Source organism: Oncorhynchus nerka, linkage group LG11 (assembly GCF_034236695.1).
Source record: "Oncorhynchus nerka isolate Pitt River linkage group LG11, Oner_Uvic_2.0, whole genome shotgun sequence".
Taxonomy (NCBI): domain Eukaryota; kingdom Metazoa; phylum Chordata; class Actinopteri; order Salmoniformes; family Salmonidae; genus Oncorhynchus; species Oncorhynchus nerka.
In genome coordinates, this window is record NC_088406.1 from 31,696,242 (window position 1) to 31,708,315 (window position 12,074).

Here is a 12,074-nt window from a genome sequence, read left to right on the forward strand (position 1 = left end):
GAAATGTCATTAGATAGTGTGTCTGAATGGAGGTCTACTGTATGTCTTCTTGAAATGTCATTAGTTAGTGTGTCTGAATGGAGGTCTACTTTATCTCTTCTTGAAATGTCATTAGTTAGTGTGTCTGAATGGAGGTCTACTTTATCTCTTCTTGAAATGTCATTAGTTAGTGTGTCTGAATGGGAATATTTGTCTTGTTGAAGTGTCACTGGGGTGTCGGAAAGGAGGTCTATGCCTTGTAGAGGTGTCTCTGGTGTGTCCAAATGGCCTAATGTCACTCACCTCTGATGGAGCTTCCTCCATTGTCCCCAGGTATCCAGGACAGAGTGATTGACGTGGTAGTTGTCTTGGTAACTGTGAGGCGTGGTTGGTCTGGAGGAACTGTAGAACAAAAGGAATGATGTTTTGAACTAGATCCATGACAACAAAGCATCTGTGCTACATCAAACTATCCACAAAGTGTCCTCAGAAGACCTACTGCTAACCTACATAGAAAGGCCTTTGAAGTGTTAGTACCAATTAGTATTGGACAGTTTTGGACAATTCTCCTTTTGCATCTCTCTCTGTCTTACCTTGAACCTGCAGGTTCAGCGTGATTTCATCAGAGCCCCAGTTGTTGCTGGCCACACAGCTGTAGTTCCCAGAGTCCTCTGCTTTCACCGTCCGGATGATGAAACTAGCGTTGCTATGGACACTGTGGCGTCCGTCAATCAGAACAGGAGCAGGGGTACCATTGCTGTTGAGAGGTAGAGTTGACCACATGATATTCAGTACAGTATGTGATCAGAGTAATAAAAAAAAAGACATTCCTGCGTTGTGTTGAATCATGTGACAGATGGGTGTTGACCATAGAGATGTATAGAGATCATTACTTGGAAATAACCCAGTTTTGCATGGTTTGCCTAGTTCGTAAACAGCTTAAAGCTATATGACCGCCATAGAGTGGCTACAATAAATGAATGACACACAATATTTGCTTCAAGACTCCAGCCCTGCAGGTGGCGGTAAGTCACCAATATTAGCTTTGCACTTTTTTCAAACGTCAAAATAAGAACAAAATTGAATACTTTAAAATGTAGATAGCCTCAATGACTGTCACAGACGCCATAATGGCACAGATACAACGTTGCGATCTCTATACATCTCTATGGCCTTGACTTACTTTCCCTTCAGCCACTTGATGGTGGGGGGTGGATCTCCGACCGCCTTGCAGGGCAGAATGATGTCCCTCATCCAGGGTGTAGTCACTGTTCCGTTGAACGTCAGGATCCTGGCCGGAGCTATGGGGGTTACATACATGCACCACTGTGACTGTACCATTCTACTCCTATGAAAAACAATGATGAATAAAAACAGAACGCAAGCAATATCATAGATGCCAACACCATAGTGCAATCAATAATACTTCAGCCAGATTAGTTTTGATAGTTACACTATTACACAGGCAGCCTGTACCTTTGGCCCGAGGTTCCACTGTGATGGTCTCACTGCTGTTGCCTCGCCCAGCGGCTGTCACGGCAACCACCCAGATGCTGTACTTCCTGTTGCGGGCCAGGTTTGGCACTCTGTAGAAATATACATCAGGAGAAGCCTCAAACTCACTCATCACCTGGAGAGAGGGACGGAGAAAGGGAAGGGGGTTACACATCTGTGCATTTAACAGGGGAGTAATCTTCAAGAGTATTCTCTCTCCGTACAGGACTTTCAAATACAGCCCAGAATGGCAGGACTGGAGGCGGCGTTATAATGAGAGCTGTGGTAATGATAATAGAGCTCCGTACAGTGGGGTGGTTGGAGCAGAAGACGATGTACTTCCTAATGATGCCGTTGAGTTTGAGAGGAGGGAGCCAGGACACAAACACCACGGAGCTGGTGGAGGCTGCGGCCTTAACCCCCGCTGGAGGCCCAGGGACTAGAGGGAGGAAGGAGAGTAAAGATTATGTTAAACATACATATATACTGCAAGTATTAATAGAAACATATGGGCTCATGGCCCTATTCAAGCCCATTGCAGACAGTGCTTTATTCCTGAAATCTGATTTGACGTATTCATGCATAGCTTGAACTTTTGCAGGAATCATGCTGTGATGTCAATGTGAAAGCAATGATCCACATCTATCTCAAGTGTATCTCAAGCCAGGATTTGTATCTCACTGTCTTCCTTGGTCCGGGTGAAGATCTGCTCGCTGCGCACCCCGTCCCCGGCCCGGGTGAAGGCCAGAACCTGGATGCTGTAGTTGGTGTATTTCTCCAGACCATCCAGTTCCAGAGATGGGTAGGAGGTGGTTACGTTCCTGATCTCTCCCAACTCTGACAATGTCACACAATGGTTACACAACAGTTTATCACTCACTCTCACACCATGTCAAATCAAGTCTATGATCCAGTGTGATAGAATTCAAAGAACTACAGTACAGTGACCACAATAACACAATAAGCCTATAACATGCTCCCTGTAATACCACACTGCAAACTACCATACAAGATGATGCCCATACACAGTAAAATCCTGTGATTTTTGACCGAGGTAGTATCTGTGATATTGCAATGACTGACTACTGGCAGTAGTGCTCTGTCTGCTGCGTCTCCTCTGTCCTTGACTGAGTGTCCTTGTAGACAGAGCTGAAGCAGTGACATACTGCATCCTGTGAATTATTGATGGAGGCCCGGCAGGCTGCAGGCTGGATCCCATCCATAGGGCCTGAGCAGGAGCAGGGTGTTAGCTCTGGGTGCTGCCCACTCTGGCCCTGTGGTACCTTCCTCCATATAACCCACCTCACTAGAATGAAGCTACTAAACAACTAATGGACTAGATTATATACAGAACAGGATGTGTCTATTGAGATATAATACTCATTGGATAGTTGATTTATAAGTAAAGCTATAAGTTTAATTTGTAACTCATTTGACCAACACTGGCAGAATGAAATTAAGGAGAAAATGGCAATGTTGCTGAAATATTGCAAAAATTCAAAAAGAAAACCCATAATCTAGTGTTGCCTGTTGAGAAAACTAAAAACGAAATTACTACTAATAATAAAAACTAAGCTAGGGGTGCAAATCTGCCAAGTAAGAAAATTAGAGACTGGGCAAAAACCATTATGATCATAGTGCTCACACCACCAGTGGTCCGCTAAGTGCCTGCTAGCTGGTGTGTTCTGAGTGTCTGTTAATAAGCCCCTACCTCCATCTGGCAGATTGGCCCAGTAGATGACTCTGTAGCCCTGCAGGTTTCCATTGAGGGCCTCTTTGGGCAGGGTCAACCAGGAAAGAGAGATGACTTCTGGAGACTTGGCCATGGCCAGGACATTCTCAGGGGGACGCGAGGGGACTGTTAAGGGACAGGAGGGAAACAAAGTTAGGACAAATGTACAGACAATGGTCAAACTAGGCTGAATTAACTCCCCCTACTGGCTTCTTTGTATTGCTGATTTCAAATCTTTCGGTTTGAGGTAATTCAGCAATCATCCAGAAGATGGTAGTCTACCTACGGCAGTGAATTTTCACACTGTGAATGCAGGCACACGCACACACACACACAACTCTACCCTACCCCACCCCTTAACCCCCTGATCCATACTAACCATCCTCCAGTGTTTTGGTGATGACCTCCTGAGAGGAGGGCCCGGTGCCTGCACGGTTAGCCGCCTGCACCACCACCCCGTACTCAGTGAACTTCCTCAGGTTGTCCAGGGTGATGCTCTCGCTGCTGTCCCCTGTGGTGTCCATGCTGATGATGTTAAACTGGAAGCTGCCTCCAGAGCTGTACTCTCTGTAACCCACCTGGTAGCCCCGGATCACCCCATTCTGAAGGTGCTTGTTGGGGGCCTGAGGAGTAGGAGGAGGAGGAGGAGGAGGAGGAGGAGGAGGAGGAGGGATGGATCAGACTGTACATACTCATGACACAGATAGAAACAGGAAAATCTCTCTGTTTAACTCCATGAAGACACAGTACCTTCCATGTGACTTTGATGCTTTGTGGAGAGGTGGCCTCCAGTTGTACTTCTTGTGGAGGGCCATCGGGGGCTGTAGAACAGATGTGTAATATTAACACAAAATACTCTTATGAGAGATTCAGTTGAATGAGGCAGAGATGATAGCAGAGACGATAGAGGAAAGCAATACTTTTTTCTGGTTGGTGTGTGGCAAATTAATTAAGTAGACTAGACCCAGCTGCTATCGCATTGGTGCATATGGGAGAGACACCCCTTAAGTAGACCAGAACTGTGAAAAGAAAATTCCACGGTAAAAGGCCTTTTTGAATCATCTGTATAATCCACCATCTTTGACGGAGGCATTTCAGACATTAATTATATTTAGGAAATATTTCACTAGATGGCGATGCAGCACTAGAAATATGTTTGCTCTGTTATGAACGAGAGACAGACCTTTACTGTATTCAAGGGAATATTACAATACAAATAAATACATATCCATGAATAAAATCTGAAGACAAACAGAATATGTGTCAACCTGGTTTGGAACATAACTACATGATGTTTTGACCCGGTGAAGGAGAGATCTGCGTGGGCTGACCTGCTTCGTCAGTGGTGATAGTGAGCTCGTTGCTGGTATCGCTCTTGCCGATGTCGTTCTTGGCAAAAATGCGGATGTTGTAGGTGGAGGAGGGGTGCAGGTCTATAATGGTGGCCTGGTTCAGCTGGGGGGACACGTCTTTTGTTATCTGGGCTGAATTCCACGAGGCTGGGGGAAGGGGCAAACACAATGAACCTATTAGCATCTCTGTATGACATGACAACCAACAACAAACAAGTTAGCTAAAGCAGAAACATATTTAGTTATAACTATGTCATATGCAATTTCCTATGGATTTATCACGTTATTCCATAGGCCTATATGCCAGCACTACCTGATTTGTTCTTGCACTCAATGTCATATCCTGTGATGGGGCTGTTTCCGTCGAAGCCCATGGTCCAGCGGAGGGCAATGGTCCGGTCTCTGACCTCTCGGATCTCCACCTCGGGAGGGTCTGGAGGTTCTGAACGGGTTTAACACCACACACACACAGATTAGATAGAGAGGTTTACCTGTTCGCTTAGTTGTCCTGACAAGGAGAAAACAAACTGCAGGCTGAAGTTAACTAGGGCCCAGAGATGTTGGCTTATGTAGTCAGGAACAACTTACAGTAGCAACAGAAAGGTTCCACTATGAAGAAACAGCTTAAGAAGCTGGAGCAGAAGCCAGGGGTTTACCTTGTACTGTTAACTGAATGATCCCTCTGTCTTCACCATAGGAGTTGATGGCATGGCAGGAGAAGAATCCAGAATCTTCCCGAACAGTGGGCAAAATCTGAGGAGAGGTCAATGTAGTTTTTAACCAGGAAGCATCACCATAATGCACCATCATAGTTCAGTATTCAACTGATAATAACCTCTGGTTATTTTATAGGCTACACAAAATGTCCAGCATCAATCACTGCAAGTACAAAGGCTACTATAATTATTCATGCTATATTGAGAGCGTACTATACTAATACCAGCTCAGTACAAACACAACAATATACATCACCCCCTTTTGAGGTGGAGGCCCCAGGCCCCCAGCGCACCTTCAGAGTGGAGATGACCTCGTCAGCCACCTCTTTGACCACGACGGTGTAGCGGCTGGTCTCTGGGTTGATGATACGTTCCTCCTTCTCCCAGCGCACCATGATGGGCTTCTCCCCGTGGGCCGTGCAGCTCATCTCCTTCTGCTGGCCCACCGTGGCCATGGTCGTGTTGGGGTACGACGTGATCATGGCTGGGACTGAGGGAGAGAGGGAGAGGAAAGAAAGGGAGAGATTGATGCAGAGATTGTAACTTTTATTCAACTCAACAGAGGCTCATACATTCTCCTTTAACAATTCACTCACTATAAGTTCACAGACTGGCCTCTGCCACCCTAAAGCCTAAGGGGGGACTCATTCCCAACATGAGAATAGTCAACTATGGAGAGGCATGAACTCCTATTTAGATCGCCCTGGTTCCCACAATACATTGAACACTAATGGTTCAAAAACAGGCCTTCAGGTAAGCAATCTTGTCTCTGCTACAGCATATTTGATACAGACGGACAGCAACTGTTTACGTGTTGTTCCTGAGGCAGAGCGTCTCAGACAGAGACAGAGACAGGGTGCTACAGAGCAGAAGAAAGCCGTGACTAGTCTGAACTCCCCACGGTGTGTAGAGCTCGTCTGGCGTTACGACACTATGACGCACCACGCTTATTAGCAGTGGCTATGTGTGTGTGTGTGTGTGTGTGTGTGTGTGTGTGTGTGTATATTTGGGGAAATACCCCAGTACAGCTATAAACTGCTGCAGGTGTCTTCTACTACTGTACAGATACACAACACAGTCCTGTACTGTCTCACATAGGTTTGTGTAGATCACAGTTACATTGAAAGCCTTAATGGTACAACCTGCTGTATTGATATCTGTTACAAAGGCAGCACATGCTGTATGTACAGTGCACTGTTGCTGATGTTTCAGAGAGGAATGGACTTCAAAGCAGATCAAATAATGTATTGTATATGAATGTGTATGTTTACTGTATGTGTTTAACAAGATCATCCATACAGTACATCCTACTGGCTAAGACAATGGGATAAGTCTGGGGGCTGGTGCTGTAGCCATTCTCCTCTGTCTGTGTGTGTGTGTGTGTGTGTGTGTGTGTGTGTGTGTGTGTGTGTGTGTGTGTGTGTGTGTGTGTGTGTGTGTGTGTGTGTGTGTGTGTGTGTGTGTGTGTGTGTGCGTGTGCGTGTGCGTGTGTGTGTGTGTGTGTGTGTGTGTGTTAAAGGAGCTGTTTTCCAGAAGCTAAGTGGGTAGTACAAGCAGAGGACTCGTGGCACGTCTCAGAAACACTGTCTGAGAGCATGTTCCCCTGCAGCAGTGTAACTGTGATCTCTCTCCTCTCTCTCCTATCCCACCAGGACAGCTATGATTTAATGATGAGAGCCCACTTTGATTATTCATACACAGCAGACAAGACTACTCCTCTGGCCCCACTGCTGTCTCACTACCTCTCCACACACACACTCAGAGCCTCAACCTCTCCACTGTCTTCTACACACACAGTCGCACACCAACACAAGAAGGCAACACTCATACACAGAACACACACATACACACACACAAATTCAGAGAAACAGAGAAAGACATGCAGAAAAAACAAACCACACATAATCCCAGGTGACACACTCAGAGGGGTGTGTGTGTAGGAGGGAGATGCGGCTCTGCTAGCTGACAGCCCGTCTCTGACATGATTGAATGTGTCAGACTAAGGTCTGCCAACGTTTAAGCCTCATCTCTTATTCACTCCCAAGCTACGCCAAAGAACGCTGATTTATTTAGCGTGACAACTATGAATTTTAAGTGAGGCACATTCAAAAATCCTCCTCAGCCTTCTCTAAATGTTATTGCTCCTTAACAGGGGTAGTTTCTACATCTGAGGCAGCAGGCAGCGCCGTGGCGGGCGGAGTCAGCAGGAGACCTGCCTGATGTTCTCCTACTCCTGCCCCCGTGAGACCGAGGGCATGCCTTGATGAGCGCTCCGCCTTTGAGGGGAGGGGGGAAGAGGGGGAGCCGGAGGAGGGGAGAAAAAATGCAGAAAATAAGAAGAATCCTAGTTCTGACATTCCTTTCGAACAACACAGGCAAATGATCTGCTATTGTTATCACACACGTAGCTCTGGCACATAACCTAGCTCCATCACTGTGTGATCAGCACAGGTCCACATGATCAAATTGCAGGGAAATGTCTGTCTGCTGTGGCTGTCTGTTAAAGCTACAGAGACTGCCTCCTCTGTGCTGTCACGGTGTCATACTCAGTTTGCTGTGACACTCCCAATACTGCTACAGTAAAGGCCTCAGGTGTCAAAGATGACCGAAAACAAACAGGCAGCTCAAGGTGTTCTCCATCTTAAACCATCCTCACAACAACCTGAGACTTGTTAAAGAAGGTTGGGGGACAACAAAAGGCTGCTCTCAGCTAGACTCCTCTCTCCTGCCTACATTCACCAAACAGCCCTCAGTAGCCCCCAGGCTACCAGTATTCTTTTTGATGGCCCATAATTGCTTCGTTGATGTATATTTTTTAATATCCAGCGATGTTACAGAGCCTGGTAATAAAGCGCAGTAGGGAGAGAAAGAGAGAAGGGGAGAGAGAGAGAGAGCGAGACAGAGAGAGGGAAGAGGTTTCTATTCCTATCTGTCTGTCAGGTCCCAGTCAGGGCTGGCTATGTGTCACTGGGCAGAGGGAGACTGAGGAGGAGGTTTCTATTCCTATCTGTCTGTCAGGTCCCAGTCAGGGCTGGCTATGTGTCACTGGGCAGAGGGAGACTGAGGAGGAGGTTTCTATTCCTATCTGTCTGTCAGGTCCCAGTCAGGGCTGGCTATGTGTCAGAGGGAAACTGAGGAGGAGGTTTATATTCCTATCTGGGCCCAGAGGGAAACTGAGGAGGAGGTTTATATTCCTATCTGTCTGTCAGGTCCCAGTCGGGGCTGGCTATGTGTCACTGGGCAGAGGGAAACTGAGGAGGAGGTTTCTATTCCTATCTGTCTGTCAGGTCCCAGTCAGGGCTGGCTATGTGTCACTGGGCAGAGGGAGACTGAGGAGGAGGTTTCTATTCCTATCTGTCTGTCAGGTCCCAGTCAGGGCTGGCTATGTGTCACTGGGCAGAGGGAGACTGAGGGGGAGGTTGCCATATTGGATGGAGATGTACTACAACTGACTAAGAAAACAATCATCCAGTAGCATTATTAAAAGGATTGAATTGCAAAAACTGCCGGTCTTGAAATTGTGCATGATGAACAGAACATTATAGAGTTTAATTTAGGGAAATCCAAAAAACATTGGTTTATCAAATAAAATGAAAACATCTTAATGTAGGATTTCTAGTTGGCTAAGGTGTACACATTTTGAGGAAAATGTATTATCTGCACAGCAGGAGAAAAATCATTGTATCTTTTTGATCTGTACCCCTTCTCTGTAGAAGAGAGGGACTGAAAATAAGGTAGAACACCACATGCAAATAGCTGTTCCCCTGTGCCCTTACTTAGTCTGTCTCTAATTTAAGTACTGATGGGTTTAAATGAAGCAGAAACGCACTGAAGAGCTTCATCGGCCGGTGACACACACATGCATGCACAAATGTGCACACACACACACACAGGATAGTTAGGAGAGGGAGGGCAGGCAGGCAGCAGTGCATACTGAAACACTAATGGTCTTCCTTTTCAATCCACTCAAGCGAATAAATACACTTTTACAGAAAGCATCTTGAGTCTGAGTGCACAGTTCAGGGGTTATAAGGCATGAAATGTGATATTATGATGAGTGACAAGAGTACAGCTGTACCATCATGTAATGATAGCTTCCAACCCCCCAGTAGCATGATGGATACCACTAACAAAAGCCCCAAAGGACATCACAACTCTGGGATTTTGGGATAATCAGAATTTCCCCTCTCCAAGATGTCGATCGTCATTAAATTAAAATAGTCTTGAGAGATTTGAGTAAAAATAAACAGGAAATGAGAGTAGGCTATAGAAGAGAACGAGCAGGAATCTATAAAGTAGGGAATCTATACAGCTCACTACACAGAGACACGCTCACAGTAGGTCCCCTTTACAATTTGTGTTACTGTAACGCCCCTTTCTATAACAGCCCTAAATCTCCCTGCGTCTTCCTGATGAAGCTTTTGAAGGCATACTGAATCTGGTGGTCAGGAGCAGCTCTCCACCTAACTCCTCCATCCTAACCTACAGTACAGTACAGTACAATGTAGCCAGCTCACACATACACACACAATTACAGTAGGCTATGAAAGACTGAGACTGATACATTAAAAGCAAATCTCTTGCTCTCCCCTCCTCCCCCTGTTCATTCCCAATGATATTGTGTGTCCTGGGGCGTGCTGGTCTCAGTGTCATGGTGGAGGCTGATCTGGGACGGAGGCTGGGGTGACGGTGCTGTGTGAGGATAATACGCTTCAACCCTCATTTCATCATCTCTCCTCGCCGGGCATCGTGGGAAAGTAGGCCACCACGCCACACAATGCCTCACTGGGCAATACCCCCCAAACACACACACACACACACACACACACACACACACACACACACACACACACACAATTAAATGCATATAGCCTACAATACACCCACACACGCATATTTACAATACATACACACACACTCCTCAGGCCGGCCCAGCATTCTTCTCACAGGCCATACAGTACAAGGATGACTGGTTGGGTGGAGCCACTTTAATGCCCTGTTCTCCTGCACAATTACTCTCTCACACTCACTCACCACCACACTGCCACAGAACTCTGCGACAACAAGAGACAAATACCTCGAGGGAAAAGAAGGTAGAGAGGAGAGGAAGATACTTTCTTGTGTCTGGAAGTGTATTGCTGTTGTTGGGCATGGCTACGGTGTACAGCCAACTGTCTGTCAGTGATAAGTAGGCATTAATCACCTGCTTAGCTACTGTTTATGGCATGCTGACCAATGACCTGTGTGGTAATGTGAAAAAAGTAATGGTGCCTGGGCCCAGCCAATTGCTGATTGGCTGTGTAAATGTGCTGTCTCTAGGAGGGCTGAGAGTCAGTGTCACCACAGGTCTAGCCACTGCATGGCAACCATGGCCTTCAGTGAGCTAATGTACTGATGGAAACACAGAGTGCTACATAAGCACTTCCATGTTAGCCTCATTAACTATGACAAGCTCATACTGTACAGTACACTGGGTGGAGTAGGCCAGGGCATCGTAGCCATGCTAGCTAGCATACAGCCACTGTCTGTTGCATCTGTGAACAATGGCGCCGGAGGGGAGGGCTGCCGTCTTATCGGCTTTTAACCAACCATGCTATTTTGTTAGTTTTTTTGCATTGTTCATAACTTGTTTTATACATAATGTTGTTGCTACCATCTCTTATGACCGAAAAGATCTTCTGGACATCAGAACTGTGATTGCTCACCTCAAAATGGACAAATAGTTCTTTTTTAATGAGTCGGACGGAAGGGATATACTACTACAGACACCCGATCAGGCCCAGATCCCCATGATTCGCTGGAGAAGGAAACAGAGATTTAGTGGAAAAAGATCAGGGTGCCTTGCGAGGATGAGGCGACGAGTGGTTAATCTGCCCTTGCCTTCCGTCCTGCTAGCTAATGTTCAATCGCTGGAAAATAAATGGGACGAGCTGAAAGCACGTATATCCTACTAACGGCACATTAAAAACTGTAATATCTTTTGTTTTACCGAGTCGTGGTTGAACGACGACATTAAGAACATAAGGCTGACGGGTTATATACTCCATCGGCAGGACAGAACAGCAGCCTCTGGTAAGACACGGGGTGGGGGCCTATGCATATACAGTATGTGAACAACAGCTGGTGCACGATATCTAAGGAAGTCTCGTGGTTTTGCACGCCTAAGGTAGAGTATCTCATGATAAGCTGTAGACCACACTATCTACCTAGAGAGTTTTCATCTGTATTTTTCATAGCTGCCTACATACCACCACAGACTGATGCTGTCACTAAAACCGCGCTCAATGAGCTGTATACCGCCATAAGCAAACAGAGGCGGCGCTCCTAGTGGCCGGGGACTTTATAGCAGGGAAATTTGAATCCGTTTTACCTCATTTCTATCAGCATGTTAAATGTGCAACCAGAGGGAAAAAAATTCTAGACCACCTTTACTCCACACATAGAGACGCATACAAAGCTCTCCCTTGCCCTCATTTGGCAAATCAGACCATAATTATATCCTCCTGATTCCTGCTTACAAGAAAACATTTAAACAGGAAGCACCAGTGACTCGGTCTATAAAAAAGTGGTCATCTGCAGATGCTAGCACAGACTGCAATATGTTCTGGGATTCTTCCGATGGCATTGAGGAGTACACCACATAAGTCACTGGCTTTAAGAATAAGTGCATCGAGGACGCCGTCCCCACAGTGACTGTACGTACATACCCCAACCAGAAGCCATGGATTACAGGCAACATTCGCACTGAGCTAAAGGGTAGAGCTGCCGCTTTCAAGGTGCGGGACTCTAACCCGGAAGCTT

The 12,074-nt window shown here is 46.3% G+C and overlaps 1 protein-coding gene across 1 annotated transcript in view; it reads right to left on the minus strand.

The window, feature by feature from the left end:
• The window catches only part of LOC115136687 (cell adhesion molecule DSCAM-like), a 139,935-nt gene that overhangs the window by 13,594 nt on the left and 114,267 nt on the right, over positions 1-12,074 (minus strand). Inside the window, exons 12-24 of the mRNA XM_029672354.2 lie at positions 5,567-5,763; positions 5,214-5,310; positions 4,871-4,999; positions 4,537-4,704; positions 3,956-4,026; positions 3,585-3,828; positions 3,185-3,331; positions 2,155-2,310; positions 1,782-1,912; positions 1,456-1,609; positions 1,163-1,280; positions 573-736; positions 283-381 (exon numbers count right to left, since the gene is read on the minus strand). Coding sequence (XP_029528214.2) covers positions 283-381; positions 573-736; positions 1,163-1,280; positions 1,456-1,609; positions 1,782-1,912; positions 2,155-2,310; positions 3,185-3,331; positions 3,585-3,828; positions 3,956-4,026; positions 4,537-4,704; positions 4,871-4,999; positions 5,214-5,310; positions 5,567-5,763 — 1,875 coding nt within the window. The remainder of the gene's footprint in view (positions 1-282; positions 382-572; positions 737-1,162; positions 1,281-1,455; positions 1,610-1,781; positions 1,913-2,154; positions 2,311-3,184; positions 3,332-3,584; positions 3,829-3,955; positions 4,027-4,536; positions 4,705-4,870; positions 5,000-5,213; positions 5,311-5,566; positions 5,764-12,074) is intronic.